This window comes from Aethina tumida, chromosome 5 (genome assembly GCF_024364675.1).
Source record: "Aethina tumida isolate Nest 87 chromosome 5, icAetTumi1.1, whole genome shotgun sequence".
Lineage (NCBI taxonomy): Eukaryota > Metazoa > Arthropoda > Insecta > Coleoptera > Nitidulidae > Aethina > Aethina tumida.
Window position 1 is genome coordinate 10,119,916 of NC_065439.1, and position 20,870 is coordinate 10,140,785.

The 20,870-nt window shown below is 32.3% G+C and overlaps 2 protein-coding genes across 2 annotated transcripts in view; one reads left to right on the top strand and one right to left on the bottom strand.

The window, feature by feature from the left end:
* The window catches only part of LOC109603645 (dopamine receptor 1), an 80,277-nt gene that overhangs the window by 14,672 nt on the left and 44,735 nt on the right, over positions 1-20,870 (bottom strand). The gene's annotated exons all lie outside the window — the stretch shown is intronic.
* LOC109603650 (retinol dehydrogenase 13) lies at positions 16,778-18,096 on the top strand. The gene is made up of 4 exons (XM_020020145.2): positions 16,778-17,043; positions 17,102-17,425; positions 17,482-17,807; positions 17,859-18,096. Exons 1-4 carry the CDS (start codon positions 16,908-16,910, stop codon positions 18,057-18,059), a joined length of 987 nt encoding a protein of 328 aa, XP_019875704.2. The 5' UTR covers positions 16,778-16,907; the 3' UTR covers positions 18,060-18,096.

The following is a 20,870-nucleotide window of genomic DNA, read 5'->3' on the forward strand; positions in this document are numbered from 1 at the left end:
TATTATGGAAAAAACATTCTAAACCATAAGCATGCATATCTGTTTGTTGATACCCATTATTCTTATTTGAGTCTCCAATATCATATCAAACTTGGTCAAGTTGGTGACAGTTCCAAATATTTATTACGTTTTATTGTTCTTATACTACCATACGGCAAATATTGCCTTATTGTTCATCTATTTCGAAGATCTCTCAATTTATTACAGAGGAACACTAGTCATCAAAGGAAAGTTAAATTATATCAAGAAGCATGCGTCGTTTTGTCAAAGGAATATTTTAATGAGTTTGGTGCTTTGCTCAACGAAATTCAATTTTTTAAGAATTTAAATTAATTTGTTACATTTAAGTACGACTTAAATTTATGTCCTATTACATCCTACTATAGTGTAAAGTAAGTCAGTAAGGTTTTAAAAATATTTAATTATGTTAAATTCATATTTGTAATAGATAATTTCCGTTAGTATTTTATAATAATTAGGGTTTCAGATTGATTATCATTAAAATTAATCGGTTAAATTCATATTATGTTACATTTATCTCAGATAAGATTACCATCGGTATCTATAAGAAACTGGAGTTTAATAGTTGAATAAGTGATTCGAATAATAGCATTTAATACGATAATAGTCATGAAACGTGCATAGATGCATCATGTTTATGAGGAATGGATAGATCGTACTTCCTCATGACATGATATCAGGCGTCTGTAATGCATTTTTTCATCACATAAAAAAAATCAACACAATTAGTTGATACAGTGATAAATGATGTATTGTTAAAATTGAAAAAAGGCACCCATTTACATTTAAATACGTTAAAATGTAAAAACTTATATTTTTTTGAGTAAGCGTTTGTAAAAACAAAAGATTCATTATTTCACTCAAAACGAAAAGTCGTTACGAGCCGAAACACTTCGAACAAAAACAAAAACTTACAAAAACTTTTCGCATTATCATTGTTCAGGGAGCGAATTAAATATTCGACATCGAGAGGGAAAGCGTTAATTAATTATAATTGACCTGAGGGTCTGAGATCTTTTAGAAACTTGCACCCTTGTCCGAAACTCAACAACTAAATGGATCGGAAAAACCAAGAAACTATCAAAGTTTCCTGCTTTAGGTTTATAACTTAGAGAGGACGCAATTAAAAAGGCTTGCTTTAAGGAGATGCCCTTTTGCCATTTTTATGAGAGGATGATAAAACGGGGTAACGTTAAAGATTAGATTTTTATTATTCTTCATTCACTTTGCATGAGAATACCGGACGGATTATTGAAAGTAGCGCGTTTATAATCCGCCGTGTCGTAATTTCAACGTTTTAATCCGTGATTGTCTCATCATCATCAATCTTTGTTCAAATTTAATTTTATTACGTGTTATATGAGCAGAGAATTTAACTAACCGAATTTACTGACATTATAAAATCATGTTTTAACTATTATCTAAGTACAAATTGCATGGTTCACTTGATTCTTTAGAATCTATAAGCGATTCTGTGAAGTGAACATTAACAGACTTTAAATCATTACTTATTCACGTCGTATGATTCAATCACATCAATTTATGATTTGTTTTTTATAAATATCAACAAAAAGTATTTTTGTAATTATTTTACAATTTTTGTAATTTGTTTCCATCTTTACTAACTTAAAAATTCGTCAACTTTGAACTTCTTCTTTCGCAGCCGAGTTTCGAAAATATACTATTTACTAAGGCAGACAAATTTTTTAAGGGTAATACTATTGCTGTTACTTCAAAGGCAAAAGAGAATCAAACCCAGTATATTCATTATGTAGGAAACCTTTTGGTATTTTAATATTTTTCTGTAATAAATATTGTTTTTATAGACCAGTATATTCTCAAACACCAATTTTCAATATGACTTTTAATTGAGAAATGAATAAATTAATCAATTTACAAGTCTACTTTTCCTAGAGAAAAGTGTATTACACAGATTGATTGTCAGAAATATTTATATTATTCACAGAGTCTTTTAAAGTTGTAATTAGAACAATCAGACACGCCCTTTTCGTAGCACACCCGTTTATACGCAAACATAACCTTAAAAGCAAAATCAGAGCACGTCGACAAAAAAACCAAACACACATTACGACAATTACGACCCTCTAAGCAAATAATTAACCCCAAAAGAACGAAGTGAATCAGTCGTTAAGAACGTCGGGAGTTAAAACCGAGTCGGTGATCCTTTCGGGTTATAACCAACAGATGTTCCAGTCCGAGTGGACTTTATATAACGCCCCGGGGCGCACTTCGTCGCCGTGAACTTGATAAATTACTCAGGACCTTGTTACGCGCTCAATGCGTGTGCCACTTTCGGTCCGTCTTCGTTTCTACGTTTCACAGTTTAAGTATATATAACTTGTTGATGCGCCCACGGTCGTAAATAAGGTCCTTTTTGTGCGAATTAGTCCGATCTTTGTTGGCAAAAAGTTTTCGGGGGTGGTGAGCCGTTATTGTGGAGGTGGTTTATAAACATAGGCGAATGATTTGATAGTAAACATTGCCTGTTATCGTTTATTATTTTGGACTTTTTGATGTATAGTATAAAAATAAAATAAAGTTAACTGGATTATTTGACATATTCGGAAAAAGATAAAAATATATTTGGAGTTGTAATTTAATATAGTTGTAGTTTAATACAGCATTCAGACTATTGGTCCAATATTTTTTTTATTTACAAATGATTTTTCCGTCCATTAACCAATGTAATCCATTATTGCGGTCGTATAATAAGATTTCCAGTCGCGATGCATTCGCAACGAAATTTCCGACAGTTTTATTAAAATTAAAAATATTTAGCGGAAGGACATTTCGAGTACCCCGGGTTTATTTACCTCGAAACGATCCGTTCGAATAGATGAATCCGACGTTTATTTACTCACAAGTTCTGTTTTATTACTTTTAAAAATCCCATTTTGAATTTGATCGACGGTTTTTCTTCCATCAAAGACAATTTCAAGCGATAATATTGCGGTTGTTTTACACGATGCAAAACTTAACTAAATAGCTTTTTCTTCTGAAAGGTTAATTAAATCTTTCAAGCCGCAGGAGCATTATCTATTCAACGCAGACACCTGACAACTTATTACTTTAATTTAATAAACGTTGCTCCTTGTAAAGCTTAAAAACCTCGCACACGTGCTGATAATTATAATCTAGTTCATCAGCACGTTTTAATAATTAAGTTATTGCTTAGCTGCAATCAAGTTTAGATTGACGGAACAGCAATTATACGCATTTATGGTTAATTATTGTCTGTTTTGAGCTGGTGTAATAATGCACTTGTTACTTAATGAGTGTGTTAAGTAATTAGGTTCTGTTTGGTTCACCCTAATTTACAATTAAAGTCGTTAAAAATTATGTCATTAACAGTTTTGAGCACAATTTTGCTTATGTTATTGAATTAGTGGAGAGACAAAGATGAAGTCAAAAACAACAGGAATTGTGGCTTTCGTTGTCGAAATAAAGAAGTTTTAATTACCACTCTAGCAAATTTGGGTGTCGGTTAAACGAAGCTTCAAAAGCAGATGCTGATGATAAAGTTTCGGTGTAAGGAAAACACTCGGTTATCGTTTCTCCCAGCATCCAGTTTGATGTCTTCTGAAATGCAGGCGCACTTCTGAACAATCCCATTATTCATACTAATTAAAACCGGCTTGTTTACTTTTAGGAAATCCAGTTGTGTTTATTTTTTGAATTGATGCACATGTTAACAATGAGTGGCATCCAAACTACTTTAAACTTCGTTGCGATCGGCTCAATTTCAGTTAACAAGCTTTTTATTTAACTTAACGTCGAAATTTTTTGCCTACAAACTTGACAACTAGTTACAGTTCACATGATCATCATCGGCAATATCACAGTTCAGATAAAAGGAATGTGTGGCGTGTTCATGGACAGTTTACCACTAATCATGGCGTTTCCATTGTTCGATGTGCGTGTGCGTTTTAATTATCACTGTGGCAAACAGACGTGTGGTATTTATCAGTTCGATTCGGTCTGAACTGCTGCACCCTTAAAGCGATTTTTTTCTTTCAAACGGATTTATCTGACGGCTTTAGGGATCATTTGCTGCGCATCCAGCAAGTTGATTGCCTGTCGTTGTTTCTGATGGTTCATGATTGGATCCAGATTTTATTCTTTATTTTTTACGACCTTAACTGATATTTATATGACAATTGACTCGCGGTTGTTCCTTGGTATCAAATATGAATTGATAATTAAGATCTCATCAATTATGTGAGTGAGGATGCTGAACGAGAAGCCAGATAATAATGGCTTTGTTCTGAAGCGAAAACAGATTTCTGGCATAAATATTCATGTCACACATTCATAAACGCACTTATCCCCTAGAAGCTGGAGAGCCCCGATAACTTAAAGGACCCGTCTATGTTTGTATTACGGATTGTCGAATAACAGATTATATTTGCATCGAATTAACTCCGTGTTTCGGTGGATAACACACCTGTAATGTTAATTATTAGTTGGCCAACTTGTACGGTCAATCAAATTTTGACCTCCACACAAACCATCCCTTTGGGGCCTAAAAAACAAGCCCGAATTGGATTTAATATAAGTTATTTGCGATATATAGACCCACAAGTGGGTTATTGCGGATAAATAACTGGCAGATGCCGCTGACAATGAAATATGTGTGGAAATGTTGCGCGGCCTACGAACATCAGAACACTCTGGATTAAATTGGGGTCGGGGCGTTTCCATATTAGAACCATGAAATGCAACACTAAAAAAAATAATATAATATTTATCTGGTCGTCATTTCGTGCACATGATCTGATAGTTGAAAAGGTAAAAGAAATCAGAATGTGTCCGTTTTGTCTGTGTGAAAAGTTAAATATTGCAAACTAGACAAGAATTGTGCATTAGCCTAATGTATGAAATTGAATGAGGTCATGCCTTACTTACATCCAGACGGTTGACTCTTTTGTATACGGAAAAGAGCTTTTTACCTTTTATTATTACTGTCATTATTAAAACGAATCATATTTACAATATCACTTCTTTTCATGCTGTTGCGCTTTTTCCTCTACAAAAAAAACAATGTATCGTTACATCAAAACAAGATGATAAAACAGCAGTAAGGATGCATGAGCGGAGTTCTCGTGGTTCTTGGTAATTTTAAAAAGGGACAGCTTTGTTAACGTAGCCGGCAAAGCTATCAAGTCGTTGAAATTGCGCCCAGACATGGCATTAGCATAAGCTTCAAAGCCACAGTGAAATTGATGTCCTTTAAAATAAGAAGCGGATGGAAAATTGTCCGCTCGTGTTATTACTGCAGGTTAATTTATTTAGTTTATTTTGACTCGACTAAAACTTATTATGATGATGGTACAAATATTAAAAAATTAAAGAACTCATACAGTTTTAATGTACTATAATTCTTAATCTTTTAGCCATAATAAAAATTCTAAGATTATTAGTATTAATTCTTACTTTCTTATCGATCAAACTTTCTAGTATAAAAAACTAGTATTTTTGGGAAGAAAATAAAATGAATGAGAATGGAAATCTTTGTATTGTATTCTATTCTAGAACTGAATCTGCAAGTGTTATTCACTTAACTAAACTTTTCTAATAAATTAATAAGAGCAAATAAGTTGATATAATTTAAGGTAGACTTCATAATATTTATGTTTATTAATGGTCCGCAATTATAAATACCTCAAATTTTTCAAGGAGTGTGCAGAGAAATTGCAGAGAAAAGCGTTAAAAAGTTTACATAACATTTACTTTGAAGGTGTGATTACTTTAATCCTCCCCGCGGCGTTTTTACTTCTTATTTGCCATTGCTGCATTTAAATTGCATCGTTAGTGTCTTTGGTGCCGGCAAAAGTAACATATTTTTAATTTGCACGTTTCGTGTTTTCATATTTCGATATTAAAACGGTTGAATTACGTTAGGTCTCTTTCATGTTTTCTGTTGACGGTTTAAATGTGGAAATTGTGAAAATGTGTGTATGGAAATTGTCAACGTATAACGCTCATATACCGAACCGGAAATAATTACCTTGGACCAAAATTGCGCGATGAAAACCGTTTTTTTTTATTGTTACTTTAATAATTAAACGGATATTAATTAATTAACAAGTAAATCTATAATAATTAAACAGAACGCAACTTTTACATAAACCATCTTTAAATCAGTGAGGGGAAAGAAAGAAAATGATAAAGTCTGGTGTTTGTCGGTTCTTATTCGTTCTCTATATTTTTTTTTCTCTCCCCGTAAAATCTATGAGGGTTATCTACGTCAAAACGCGTAAAGTTCTGTTTCAGTGCATGATTTTCCACAGTATAATTCCGTTTTCCGACGCACGCATAAATCAACGGGAGTTAGAAACCTTTTGTATCTCGCAGACGAAAAGTTCGATTTACAAGTCCTGCGGGTAGCGCCGCCCTCCAGAAAGGTCATTAAGACGGCTTTCCGGTGGGTTTTGATGGAGGTCGAATTGTGTTTCCTCGAGTTGATGCTGTTTCGTCTTGGTAATATAAATTGTGGGCCAAATCGTATTATGGATGTCGTTAATATCGGTTATAAAATAACGGGACGGAGGGAAAAGTTATTAAAAACTATTTATCCTTCAGCGATGCCGGCAATTCTAATTACACCATCAAATTAATGCTGATTACTTCTCCGTTGGCGGTTTAAGATTAATAAAAAGTACACATTTGAAAATTGATAAGGACGAAATATGTGTCCGCAGGGAGACGAAAATGGCATATTATACATTCAGTCGTAAAGTTGACAGCGCAATAAGGCGTCGATTGAAAAATGGGGCGAATATCGCACGACAAATAAATTTCAATTTTCCTGGGCCGCTTTTAGGGGAGCGGGGGAGGCAACCATCCGATATTATGACGCCGCTTGATGTGTTTAATTTAATAACGTCGACGGCTTTCATACAAACGGGATGCTTATCTGATGTAATCGATTAATTAAGCAATAATGAAATTGTCACAATTTTGGAAGAGATTTAATGCTTCTAGAATATTAAAATTAAATTGCAAATTAAAACGTTTTTTATTTAAACATATAAATAAATTGCTTAACTTAATATTAAGAATATATGAGTCAAATAACAAAATATACTTGATTGAAAATTTTTCAAAGAATCCCCAGAAGAATCGCTGTATATTTTTCACAAAAAAAACGACGTGAAATATTCCTTTCATAGCATCCTATACATAAACAATTAACTCCGAAAACCTGGGAATATTCCGAAACTGCTTTTGTGCTTGAGTTTCGAACTCGAGGCATGTGTTGTCGCGAACAATAAATAAAGGAATGAAAATCTTTCGAATTTACCAACCCGCATTTAATGCTTCACGTGGTCGTTTGAATTAGTCCCCGAACTTTAAAGTTTCCTCAGTTTTTCCCTATGAATCGTAAAATACTTTGGCCATATGTATGCTAATGTTTGTATGAAAAAAGTTTAAGTGTTCAGGAATGTGCTATATATTAATGAAACGCGATGAAATTTGGTAAAGGAGACTATTTATTTCCAAATGTTTGACTCAAAATTATCACATGATCGGAAGGCCGCAAGTTATAAAGTCAGAGATCAAAAGTCGCAAAAATCGATTTTTTGCACATTTTTTGTAAGTATCTCGTTTATTATGGATTTCACGTTACTTATATTTCTTATCGATAATGCAGAGAATTAAATTCTCATTTTTTCACACGTCGAAACTGTTGTCGAGAGCCCGCGGCAACAGTATCATTTGAGATCAACTGGTAGTCCCGATCGAAAATACGTAGTATAAAGTTTATAAATTATTGCTAAATATATAATTACCATTTCTTATTAACTATTACATTATATTCAATCATTTTTTTGCTTACTTATCTATTTTTAATTTCCATTTTCTCAGATATAGTATTTGTAACAAGCACAGCATAGACCCATTTACACAAAACACTTTCTTTTATACTTCGACCACGAGATACTCCTCCTTTTGTTTTTATTGATTTCATAAGACTTTGTTCAATTACCATATATGTCCATGTACCAGAAAAGTTCTCAAAAGTTTCATTCATAGTTTTTCCCATCTTTCAGCGCGAACAAAATCAAGTACTATTGACACCATTTCGAAATATCGCACCCATAACTGTGCTGTTGGACATCGAGCTTTTGATTCCAGTTTGTTCAGAAATGTCGCGTGAAATATGGTCGAACTACCTATACACCTTTCTATGATTTCACAGGAAACATATCGAGAAGTTATTTGCTGTATTAACTGATCCAAAGTACCATCTTCAATCTTCATATCTTTAAAAGTTATAATTGATAATGCAAGTCGTAATAATGTATGGCCTCTGATGCTTCTCGAGTAAGCGTTACCACTGAGCAATTTGGCAACAGAATTCTTTGCATGAATTTCACCAAGAGCTTCCCTCTTGAGTCCACTTCTGTCCATTATGTACCATATGCTTCCAAGAAAAAACATCAGCATATGAAATCCTCCTAATGGTGAAATAGCATCTGATGCAGCTACCATTTCATGTGCTTTAGAGTAGAGGGTTTGATCAAAAGTAATCTCACACGTTTCTTGTCCATGTGACCTAGCAATATCGAGAGCACAATGTGAAGTTGTTTGTGTAAATAGTGTCTATGTGACTGGCAGAATTATCAATAAAAGGAAGAAACATTATTTGAAATGTTGAAATGTTCTTGCCATTTCAAGATAATTATTCCATCCTGGCAACGATGCAATATCTCTCCACAAAAAATTAACTCCGTTAATTTTGTTTTTTTTGTAAATGCTTCATCAGGATGTAAATTTTCGACTTCAACTTTACTGTATTCAGATACGACTGGTTGAACTTGAAGAGATACATGTGATATGGCTGCCAATTCTTTCGCACTTGGTTTGGTTGTGCATTTTTGTATCCGTTCACTACGTATTTTCGATGGAGACTACCAGTTCACCTCAAATGACACTGTAGTCGCGCGTTTTCTGCTCTCTATTTCGACAACGGTTCGACGTATGAGAAAGTGTTTAAAACAAAAGTTGTAGAGAATTTAATTCTCTCTGAAATATAAGTAGCAAAAAATGTGCAAAAAATCGGTTTTTGTGACTTTTGACATCTGATTTTTTAAGTTGCGGCCAATTTTGAAATAAGTTTTGGGATGCCAAAATATAAGTGTATACGAGTTTATAGCTATGTATCTCGATTTCCAAGATATTCACCTAATTTTGACTAACGATGACTGGACTATAAAATGGAAAAGAGACAATGTCTAAAGTTTGACGTTTCAATAATTTAGAGGAAATCACGAAACCATCACAATTACTACTACTTTTGTTTCGTATAAATAAACAAAAATGGATATATTCTAATATAGAATCTGCAATAAATCATCCATTTTTCAACAGTAAAAAATATTATATTGATACCAAGCACTGACAACCAAAGTTAGTTATAGACAAGAAACTATTGTTATCCTAGGAAAATAAGCCGAATTAATTAATAATTCCAGTAAAATAAGAAAGATCCGGAGTGAACCGACAAACCAACTGACAATCGGTCGGTAAGTAAGACCGTCCGAAACGCTGACAAAAGGAAAGACGATTCGAAAGGATTAAGTGGCTTCGCGTTCAACAACAAGCCGTTTCCTTACTGTTCCCCAGTCTAATAAAGGCTTCCACATTGTATCGGCTTAAACCTAATCATTCAGATGATTTTCTTTGTCCTTTCACAACCCGTCACAGGTGACCCAGAAAAACTTCTCTGTTATATGAAGTGGGTAAACTCGAAAATCCACTAACCTCAACTTTCGGAAGTGTTCTTCTCTTCTATTTGTTCGAAAGGTATGTTGAAGTTGGAGCACGTTTATTAAGATTGCTTTCATTAACAAATTCATAAAGCATAAATATTAACGTTGAAACATTATTGTCTCGTACATTTGCGTTTTAGTTTCAAACAGACAGACGTCGTTTCACATTTAATATCGAAATTCTTTATTTCTCATATTTGCAACGATTATTTGGAGTTGCCGCCGTTCATTTCGGGGGATGTGAATAAATAACGTACCAGTTTTCCCTTTGGGTAATACATTCTGAGCTACATACAAATTTAAAAATGTAAGAGTGGGATTTGATTTTGCGTATCGACGTTTTTGTTAATCCAAATAATGTACTTTTAACTGTTAAAAAAGGTACAATAAAATGTTTGTTTGTTCGGAACATTTAATGTGAATAAAGAAAAGGTGAAATTTGTTCAATTAAAGCACTGTTTGTGCTTTGCACACTAAAAGTACAATTACCATCTGATTTGCATGCGATCACTTTGTTTACGTTTCGTCGGTTTTATCACCGAAAAACCGAAAAAAAGTTTGTGGGTAAAAATCTAAACGGCCGTCGGCATTCAGATTTCGGATTTAAGGAATCGTTTTATGTTATTAGAGATTTAAAACTGTTCAGCAATTCCACCGTTTTATTAATACTTAACGAAAAAATATTCTGTTGGGAATATTCTGTTAAGAGCGGAGTCAACCAGAAACAACCCACACATACAATAAGAGGGTGTGTTATTTCGCCTGGGAATAGACTACTATAAGATTAGACCACGTCTGGTTTCGAGTGCAGCTACGTTATTAATTCAAGACGGCGCAGACTTGAATACAAACAAACTGGTAACGGGTGTTAATTTCAAACAAATTTAGAGAAACATTCTAAACAATTTAACGTTTATTAAAGAATTTTTCGTTTATTTTCTCATCAAACATACTCTACACCGTAATAAAATCATTCCAAATTTAGACAGTGATGGTAATTTATTCGGATCCGTTGTTTTTCTCGTTACGGAAACCAGATCAGAATCGAAAGTAACGAGAGGAGAAGTGTCTACATGACTCTACGTAATGTAATTAGTGTTTCAAACGTTCCGCTTTAGTCGTCTTTAATTCGTACATTTTCCGAGCCAAACTTTGCTGGAATTTGTCTAGAACGAATTAAACTTTAGTCAAAAATAATTTCGTTCGAAATGCGATAATTACTTATGAAAACGATCGATTTTTGTAACTTTAATCTTTAAATTATAATCTGATAAAACCTTAATTAAACAACATTTTTACTTTTACTCTTATAAAAAATAAGATTTTATTATATTTAACAGTTTATTTTGCAGATATTTATTACACAATTTTAATTATACACATCATCAATTTAACAATTATATAGTTAAATAATAAAATTTTAATTGTAATTTTAATTTTACTGGTGATTATTTGTTTTGGGCTGGCAAAACGTAGAGTAACTTCGTAGTTTTATTGCTACAAATAATTTGCAATTAGCATTTTAATTAATTCTTCACTAATATAATATTGCTAAATTCTCATTATTATGAATAACTTCCAAACTCCTTTTTTTCATGGAAAGAAACAGATGATCAATAATATTTGGATACATATTTTGCCAGACCTTCTACAGAACCGTGAATAAATCTTGCTGATTATTATACTTTTTGTGTCTTATTTTTTTGTTCACTATCTCCCAAAAGTTTTTAGTGGAGTTTAGATCGGGAAATTGACATTATTTTTTTTTCCTCAAAAGCCACTACTTCAAATATTTTGAAGTGTGTTTTAGTGGCATATTTTTATCTGAATACGATACCATGTTATTCCTCAATATTTATTTATTCAAAGGAGAGGACCCATTCCAAATCTCGAAAAGGAGCCCCATGTTTAACAGTAATTATGGTAAACATTTCATGAATAGATCGCTTTACATATAAAATCCCATCACTGCTAACCATATTAAACCAATCATTTAAAGTCCACTGTAAAAGGAACCTGGAAAACTCAACTTTGGTTCGCCTGTTCCTCTCTGGCAGTAATGGTTTTTTTGGCTGGCCTTCTCGCATGAAGACTCCCTTATAGTAATCTATCTCATATAATTCTTAGAAAAACATTAATTTCGAGTTGTGTCCCAAGTAGATTTTTTATTCTGCTGGACCTCAGGAAATGATCTTTTTTGAAGTAGTATAAAATTTGTTTATCCTGAAACCTATTGGTTTTTTATTGATCTTCCAATTTTATTTTATCCTTCCACTTCACCAAATATTGAAAATTGTTGTAAAACAATCATCGGATTGAAAGAACGATACAATCCAATTTTAATTATGAAGATAATTTCTTTCCACGAGGCATTATATTAACTCAGTTTACTTTGGTATATACTGTAAATCTAAAAATTATTGTCGATTATGTAGAGATTAGTGACTTTAGTAAAAAAAGTTATTCTACTATTTGCCAGCCGAATATTTAGTTTCTTAATTTATAGTTGGCAAAATTATTTTTAATACAATAAATATTCACCAATATATTTGTATACAGTGTGTTCATAATTAGTATAAATTATATTAGATTTGCATATATAGGGCAATAGCAAGTTGCTCTGTTTTCTGCCAATACTGTACATCTATTTATTATTTCACTAATTTGTTGTAGAATTTATTGTTCAATTTATTGATTGCAAATTGAATATTATAAGTATCAAGTATTAAACAATTAGAATAGAGTTAAAATAATAAGATAACACCTATAAAACTTTTGGGTCAACATCCTTTTATCATTTTTGTTTAACTTCCTTTAAACTGTTATCAAAAACATACGTATTTATAAATTAACAATTGATGTCGCCGCAAAAATTATCGATTATAATATTTTATCATAGAACTAAATTATCTATTTTCCTCAAGTAACATTTAATTAAATTTCAATTACACATCTGTGTTTTTAATCACCTGTTCATTCAATTATTAATGTTAAATCTGCAAAAGTTTCATTAATTCCAGTTTTGCCAAAATCATATTTCGATGCTTTTTGTTTGAAGTATTCGATTTTAAAATTCCTCAGATTTATCGAACGGACAAAATAAAATTGCGGTGTAAAATTTCACCAATAATGCTCCTCCATTGTGGCCGAATTCCAACGTTAAATGAATCGACGAAAACTGTTTGCGTGACAACAATACAGAACGAATGCAAAAAGACAACTTTTAATAAATTTTTTGTTTTGGTTTCAGGCAAATTTCCTACCCGATCTGACTTTTACCTTCCAATACGAAAAAGAGGATTTTTATGCTGAGGATTGATCTCGTTCATTTTTCGACTTGAGGGCCACTTTTAGTCGTCGGGAATTAATTCTGGACGCTTTTATATGGGCATTAAACTAATGGGTTTTTCCTTTTTTTTCTCATTTTCTTTTCTGTGGCCGAGACGTCGAGTGTGGACAAAGCGCTGTTTTTGCCATTGATCTCGTCGTTAATTAATTCTGACGTGGCATTGAACCAAAAATGTGTATCATCAATATAATTACTTTTGCGAGAGGAAATAATTAAAAATTGGATACTCGTATGCACAAACAGGCTTTTTATCCGTGGTGCATTGAAGGTAGGCAAGAAAGAACAGCGAAAAAATTGTGTAAATTCTCGTTGCAGACGTCTGAGTGGTTGTGCGGAGCGTGTGTGTAAGTGTGTGATGTCGTCGTTAAATCAATATTAGTAATTATGCTCAGACGAATAGGTAGAACGGACTCTTTGATGGTAATTTAGTTTGGCGAGCATGAACAAACACTCTGTTCCGTTCTCTCCCGTAGAACCTGGTCGACTTAATGAAACACACATACACATACAAACACAGGGAAAATGCCGATAAAATCTACGCGAATTAATTATGGAAAGCTCGGAAAATTGGCGACGATAAAAGAAAGTTTAACCGTTGCGAGTCACATTATTCAAATGGTATTGGGGATTACACAAGGAAATCGATTTGTATATCCTGCTGACACGAATTTAAATGGATTAAGTATAAATGTTTATATAATTAGTTGCATTACTTATTGATATTAATAATAATATTAATTACATTTAGTATATACAGAGAGTTCTAAGTTCAGTGTAATTGGTGTACAGGCATTTCCATAAGAGAAAACTTACTAAGTCATTCATAAATCTACATACAATTTAATTTAACTTTGGCCAAAAATGAAATTTTTCTAATTTCTAATAAATTTTGGAGTTTTTAATATTATTGTATGTAAAATAGAGGAGATAATTAAACATTTATTTTATATATGTTTTTAAAACTAATATTTTAATGTACACAAACATACTCAAAAATTGTAATGTATTAAATAGTCTTTAGCTAAAATAAATTCAATGTAATTTATGGAGCAGATCGCAAAGCACTTACAGCTGAAGCATTGCCGCTTTGAAAAATGGAATCAATACAGATCGATATCGAAGGAAATTCACCTGATTCAACCGCGTGCACACATCCACAAATCCACAGACCTCCGATTCACGGACACAACCCGCAAAATTATCGACGACATAACTTCGTTCGGGAAACGGGATCCCGGTTAATTATTGTGGGGGGCCATGTTGCGTCCCGACTCCGAAATGGAACTAACAATTGACGCCGTATCGTTCCACCAGCACGGACATGGATTATTCGGGACTTAATCGCAACAACCGTGAATTATCGTTGATACAATTAACTATATTTGTGGTCTGGGATTGTATTTCGTTGGAACTTACTTCCTTTGTTGAGTTTCTAACCGGGTTTGTAATCACGAACTTCAAATTATTTCCCTATTTTTATACCACATTCCTATTTTATTGACCACCTGTTTTATGTATTTGATTTAGAGAAAAAAATTATATTTAAATTAAAATTATGAGATTAAATACAATAAATAAAATGAGTCCGTTCCTGCGAATTGATAAATTACATTGAACTTGTGGCATTTTGATGGTCAAATATAACTTTTACGGAAATAATTATCGCGCACACGCATGTTATTGTAAATTTAATTAATTGGAAGACTTTTACCATGTGACTCACGAAACGTAATTGGCGTTAATTATGTGAAATTTGCAAGTTAATGTGTAAATGTCGTATTCATCTTGTGGTTTTAGGCTTAATTATTTTTAATAGACGAGGACAAGTTGTAAATTAACAATAATATACTGAAAATGAATGAATAATGAAATTAAAAAAGTTTATGCTTACGCATAAGAGAAAATAATATACTTTTGACACATAATATATTTATCAAAAAAGTTTGGAATTTAAATAATTTTTATATATTTTTATTCAATATACAGTATTGGAAGAAATAAAAATATATAATTTACTACCGCCTTATGCAAATCTAATATAATTTATACCAATTATGTACACACTATATACAAACATATCGGTTAATATTTCTTGTATTAAAAATAATTCTGTTAACTACAGACCAAAAAACTAAATATTCGACTGGCAAAAAGTAGAGCAACTTTTTACTAAATGGCGCTAATCTCTACAAAATCCACAATAATTTTTAGTTTTACAGTATACACCAATGTAAACTGACTTAATATAGTATCTCGTGGAAAGGAATTACTTTCCGAATTAAAATCACAGATTGTAACGTTATTTCAATCCGATTAGAGTTAAATCAATATCGTTCGATTCTAACGCATGTTTTACAACAATTTTCAATATTTGGTAATGTGTGAGCAAGAAAAATAGGTTTCAGGATAAACAAATTTTATCCTACTCCAAAATAGATCCTTTTCTGAGTTCCAGCAAAATAAAAGGTCTATTTGAGACACAACTTGGAATTAATGTTTCTTCAAGAACCGTATGAAATAGATTACTACAAGGCAGTCTTCATGTCAGAAGGTCAGACTAAAAAACCAATACTATCAGAGAAGAACAGACGAGGCAGAGTTGAGTTTATCAGGTCCTTTTACACTGGACTTTAAATGATTCAAGTTTAATATGGTTAGCAGTGATGGGATTTTATATGTAAGGGGACCTATTCATGAAAAGTTTGACCTAAAGTTTACCACACTCACTGTTAAACAAGGCGATAGGACGGTAATGGTATGGGGCTGCTCTTGGGGATTTTGAATGGGTCCTTTCTTTTGAATCATGCTATCATGAATCGTTTTATGTATAAAGAATTATTGAGGAACAACGTGGTACCGCAAGATTTATTCACGATTCTGTAATAGTCCTGGCAAAATATGGATCCAAATATTATGGACCATCTGTTACTTTTCATAAAAATAAGTTATTGATAGTAACGGGAATTTTACATATATTAGTGCAAAATTAATTCAAATACTAATTACAAATTATTTCTAGTAATAAAACTTGAAATAGAATAAGTTGCTCTATTTTTTGTCAGCCCAAAACAAATAATCATCAGTAAAATTAAACTCTTTATTTTTTTATTGTTTAACTATGTAATTGTTAAATTTGTAAAGGGAAATTAATTTTCAATATACATTTTTATGAACCGGAACAAAATTTATTTGAATTTTAAATTTTCTGCCAATACTGTATATATAGGACAATCCAGTAGAAAAAATATATAGATATAAATTCTGATATAAAAATAATTGAAAATACACACTGTATTTTGTTTTTGTATAAAATAATTTAAATATAACGTCATATTAAAATGCATGTAATTATTCAATTCAAAAATACTTAACATAAATAAATTATAACGCACATTTAATAATTGCAACGTGTAAAATTACTAAATTGATTAATTATACGTCTATTATGCGTATTCAATTAACCATTTAATGCAACCCGTATAACTTTATTGTGCGTAATTATATTGTTAAATGCCACAATTTCGGATGTTGTAACGACTTAAAAAAATAATCGTACATCGGTTTTTATGAGAAAACTACACCGTCCGATGCCAAGTCAAAAGACAGTCCTGCTCTGTCCTTCAATTAAACGTAACACACATTGCAGTGTTATTATCCATCGCAATTTTTATCGCCGATTTACGCAAAGTTAAATTCGTTCGTTCGCTATATAATTAACGAGAACGTTAAGTGTTTGCAAAATGTTCGCTTCGGTCGCTCTTGCTGTCCTGCTGGCGCTGATCGGGTTCAAGATATTCTCCGTTCTGACCTGCATTTGGTGCAGGTGCAATGTGTGCCTCAGTGGGAAAACCGCCATCATCACAGGAGGCAACTCGGGTAAAAACAAATTAGTCAATTTCAAGTTTAGTGCCTTATTAAATTAGCTGTTGGATAGGGATTGGTTACCAGATCGCTACGTCATTGGCGAGTCGCGGCTGCAGGATCATCATAGCCGACAAGATGGATGGAACTGAGGCAAAGAATAAGATGATCGCGGAGACGCACAATCCCAACATAGAGTACAAATACATGGACTTGGCCTCGTTCAAGTCCGTAAGAGAGTTTGCAGCTGATATTATTGCAAAAGAGGAAAGACTGGACATTTTAATCAACAATGCAGGAATCGCGGCCACTAATATGGTGCTGACTGAAGACGACCTGCAGAGAACCATGCAGGTCAACTATTTCGGACCGTTCCTGCTTACTTGTCTACTTACAGGTAAAACACATAAAACGTAAAACGAAACTTAACGAAATCATAAACCTTGATTGCAGAACTTCTAAAGAAGTCTGCTCCGAGTAGGATAATTTTCGTAGCCTCCCTAGCGTCGATCATAGCCAATCTGACGACAGACAACTTAAATCCCAACAGCGATTACATCAGGAAAGGTAAAATCAACAATGAGATTTATGCCAACTCCAAACTGGGAGACATACTGATCAGCATGGGCTTCGCGAAAAGACTGAAGGGCACGGGCGTGACCTCCAACGTTTTCTGTCCCGGCGGTGTCAATTCACAAATCTACAACTCAGCAAAGGACGATCAAGGATTCAGGATATCCGTATATGCTTTAGCACTTCTCTCGTGGTTCTATGGAAAGGTACTTTTATTTATTTTTATTACACTATCATTTCAATCCGACTGTTTTTAGTCACCGCAAGCAGGTGCACAGACGGCAATTCACCTGGCATGTTCAAATGAATTGGAGAATGTGACTGGAAAGTTTTTCAAGGAGTGTTTTCCCATACCTGTTTTGCATCCGAAAGTCTACAACCAAAAGTATTGCGACGAAATTTGGACCGAGACAGAACGACTGGTTAAACTTAAAGAAAGCGAAAAAATTTCTGTGTAAGTCAATACTCTAGTCAATAAATTAAATAATTAAATAATGCGTGTTGTTTTATTGTAATGGGTTAATTAATATTGTTGATAGACACCTTGTAAAAACCGTTTATTACGTAACAAATTCCATAGAATTATAATTGCCTCAAGATAATTTACATGTTGAATGGGACAATTACAATGAAATAGTATTAATTTTATTCAATTAAATTTTCTACATAATAACAAACTATGTACACCAACTTCATCAACAAAGTTAAATAAAAATAAATATTTAAAATTTTAATTTACCGATACGTAAATCTACAATATTCCAAATTGATCGTGAATTACAGTTTAAGAATGTTAACTTTTTAAATACAGAAATCTTCTTTTAAATTTCTTAACGTATATGAATGTGTTAAATACTAAAAGTATATTATTTATTACGTTTCGGTCTATTTAATTAAAAGTGATTGAGCAAACCATAATCGGATAAAAAATGAAAATATTTTTCATTCATGTATACCTAGATAAAATTGCTAATTGAAATTCATTTTAATTGTATGAATAGTACATTTCAAATTTATAAAAAACTAATTTTAGATATTATCAAAAAGTTCAAAATATAAACATTCGAGGAAATCATTAACAAGTTTTTGAGACAATACAAATTCATACCAAATATTTAATTTCGATTTGGATATTGAAATTAAACAACTAAAATTCATGTTCTCCTTAATCATTTGATTTAATTCTCAGAAAATCGACAGGGTTGAAATGATGAAATATGTTTGAACAACACAAACAACATAAAAATTGAATGAAACCGGCTAATGAAAAAGAAATGATTTTTTCAATTACAATTTACAGACGAAATTTAATCAAACAATATCAATAATTATTGTATTATTTTAATATAAGTTGTTATTATATCCCGGCAAATCAATCAATCCACTTTGAATAACCATGTTAAACATACAAAAAGTGCAATTTTGTCTCTCACTGTGTGTAACAGTCGTTCCATCATCAACACATCAACTCGTAATCTTTTTGTTATGATTAATTTAAAAAACAAGATCAGAAACAGTAATTTGGGGTGCGTTTATCTGACACCCGTTCTATCATCATATTTTCCATTCCCAATCCTCCAAATCATTTTAGTGCGAGTCTTTGTCTTTTACAAAGATCCCGCAGATGAATTATTCAAGTATGTAAGGGTAGTAATAATTGATTTGAGTTGTGTCCTCTCCGAACATTTTACCTCCCCTTAAACAGTTTCTCTTGGTAAATTACGGTTGGAGCACTTTTTATATTACAACTAATAACTGTAGTTCAATTACAGTTTCTTATGGAGCGTAATTTGAGAATTTATGTTCGTTCACGTATTAGGTTTCGTAAGATTTTTACTGCTATATAAAATTTTCACTGCCGAATTTCGGCTTTTATAGGCAAAAACTGTTTTAATGTTGCAGCATTAAATTCAACCCGGTAATTAATCCCATAAGAAATAACCATTACAGAGATGGAATAATTAAATTCGAACTGACGTATTTCAATTTATTACAATTTTTACTTAATTCCAATAAAAAATAAGATAAATTAAAAACGTTATAATTAAATATGACGAGTGAATTGATATTAAATACAACTAAAATAGGAGTGGAACTGAAACCAACTCAACAAGTTTGTCATTCGCTGCGTTTTGTTTTGTGTATTTCTCGTTTTATTACTTTGCCTTTTTCCGCTTCGACACACAATAAACCCTTTTATGATTAAGAAAAGTCTGCCGGTGGCACAATCGATTTTCCTCTCGAGTGCATCGTTTCTAAACTAACATCACACGGCTTTTATTACTTTTATTATTATCATCCGAATACGCATGAATATTATGTCTGAATGTGAAATATATCAGTCAAGAATTTTTTCTGCGTGATCCTAGAAGGGGGTTAGACTTTGGCGGGTGCTAACCGCACATCAAACGGTTTTAGTCTGCGGTTGAACGTTGTCATGTCGCACGTCACACCTTGTTGCAAACAGGATATTTCGCGTCTGACGAAATCTGCGTAGTTTCAAATAGAAAATTTAATTATACAATCTGGATTTATTCCAATAATTTTATGACATCACATATAGATTTTTTTAAATAAAATTTTTCAATTTGTATGTAAAACAGAAGGGAATTTAATGTAGACTGAACATAGAAATAATAGAGACGGCAGAATTTTAATTAATTCAATAGTATACAGGTGAACTGATTCATTCAATATATAAATTAATAATAAATAAAGAAATAATCCACTGCATTTCCGAAATTTAAAATATATAAATGCAAGTATTGATTAAATAATATTGATTTTTCTAATAATTTAGGCAATTTAAAAATTCGAGTGGTATGAATCCGGGCTGTTTTCACAAAACAATTCGATTACTTGTCCGTATTTGTGAACAAGAAAAGTTTGAATGGAAGGCTTAATTAGATTTTGATAATTAATTCTGAGTTTTAATACAGGCCAGTTCCATAACTTTAATAAAAAAAAGTCACAAAAGGATTTTATTAACTAAAGTAATAAACAATGATCTAAATTAAAAACTAAATTTGCCTTTTAATTGTTCTCATTGTGAATATTTATGAGTACAACTGTTTTAATATAAAATTCTGATTATGAATGGAGATGGGGTTAATTAAAATGCGACTGGCATCCAAGTACGTGTACAGATTATCCCTTCAGATGAGGGAAATGTTTGTCTACAATCATTGTTGAAGGGGTTTATAAATTGCTATGAGATAACTTGAAGAACAAGGAATAATTGACGTTGGATTAGTCGAAATTAGACCTTA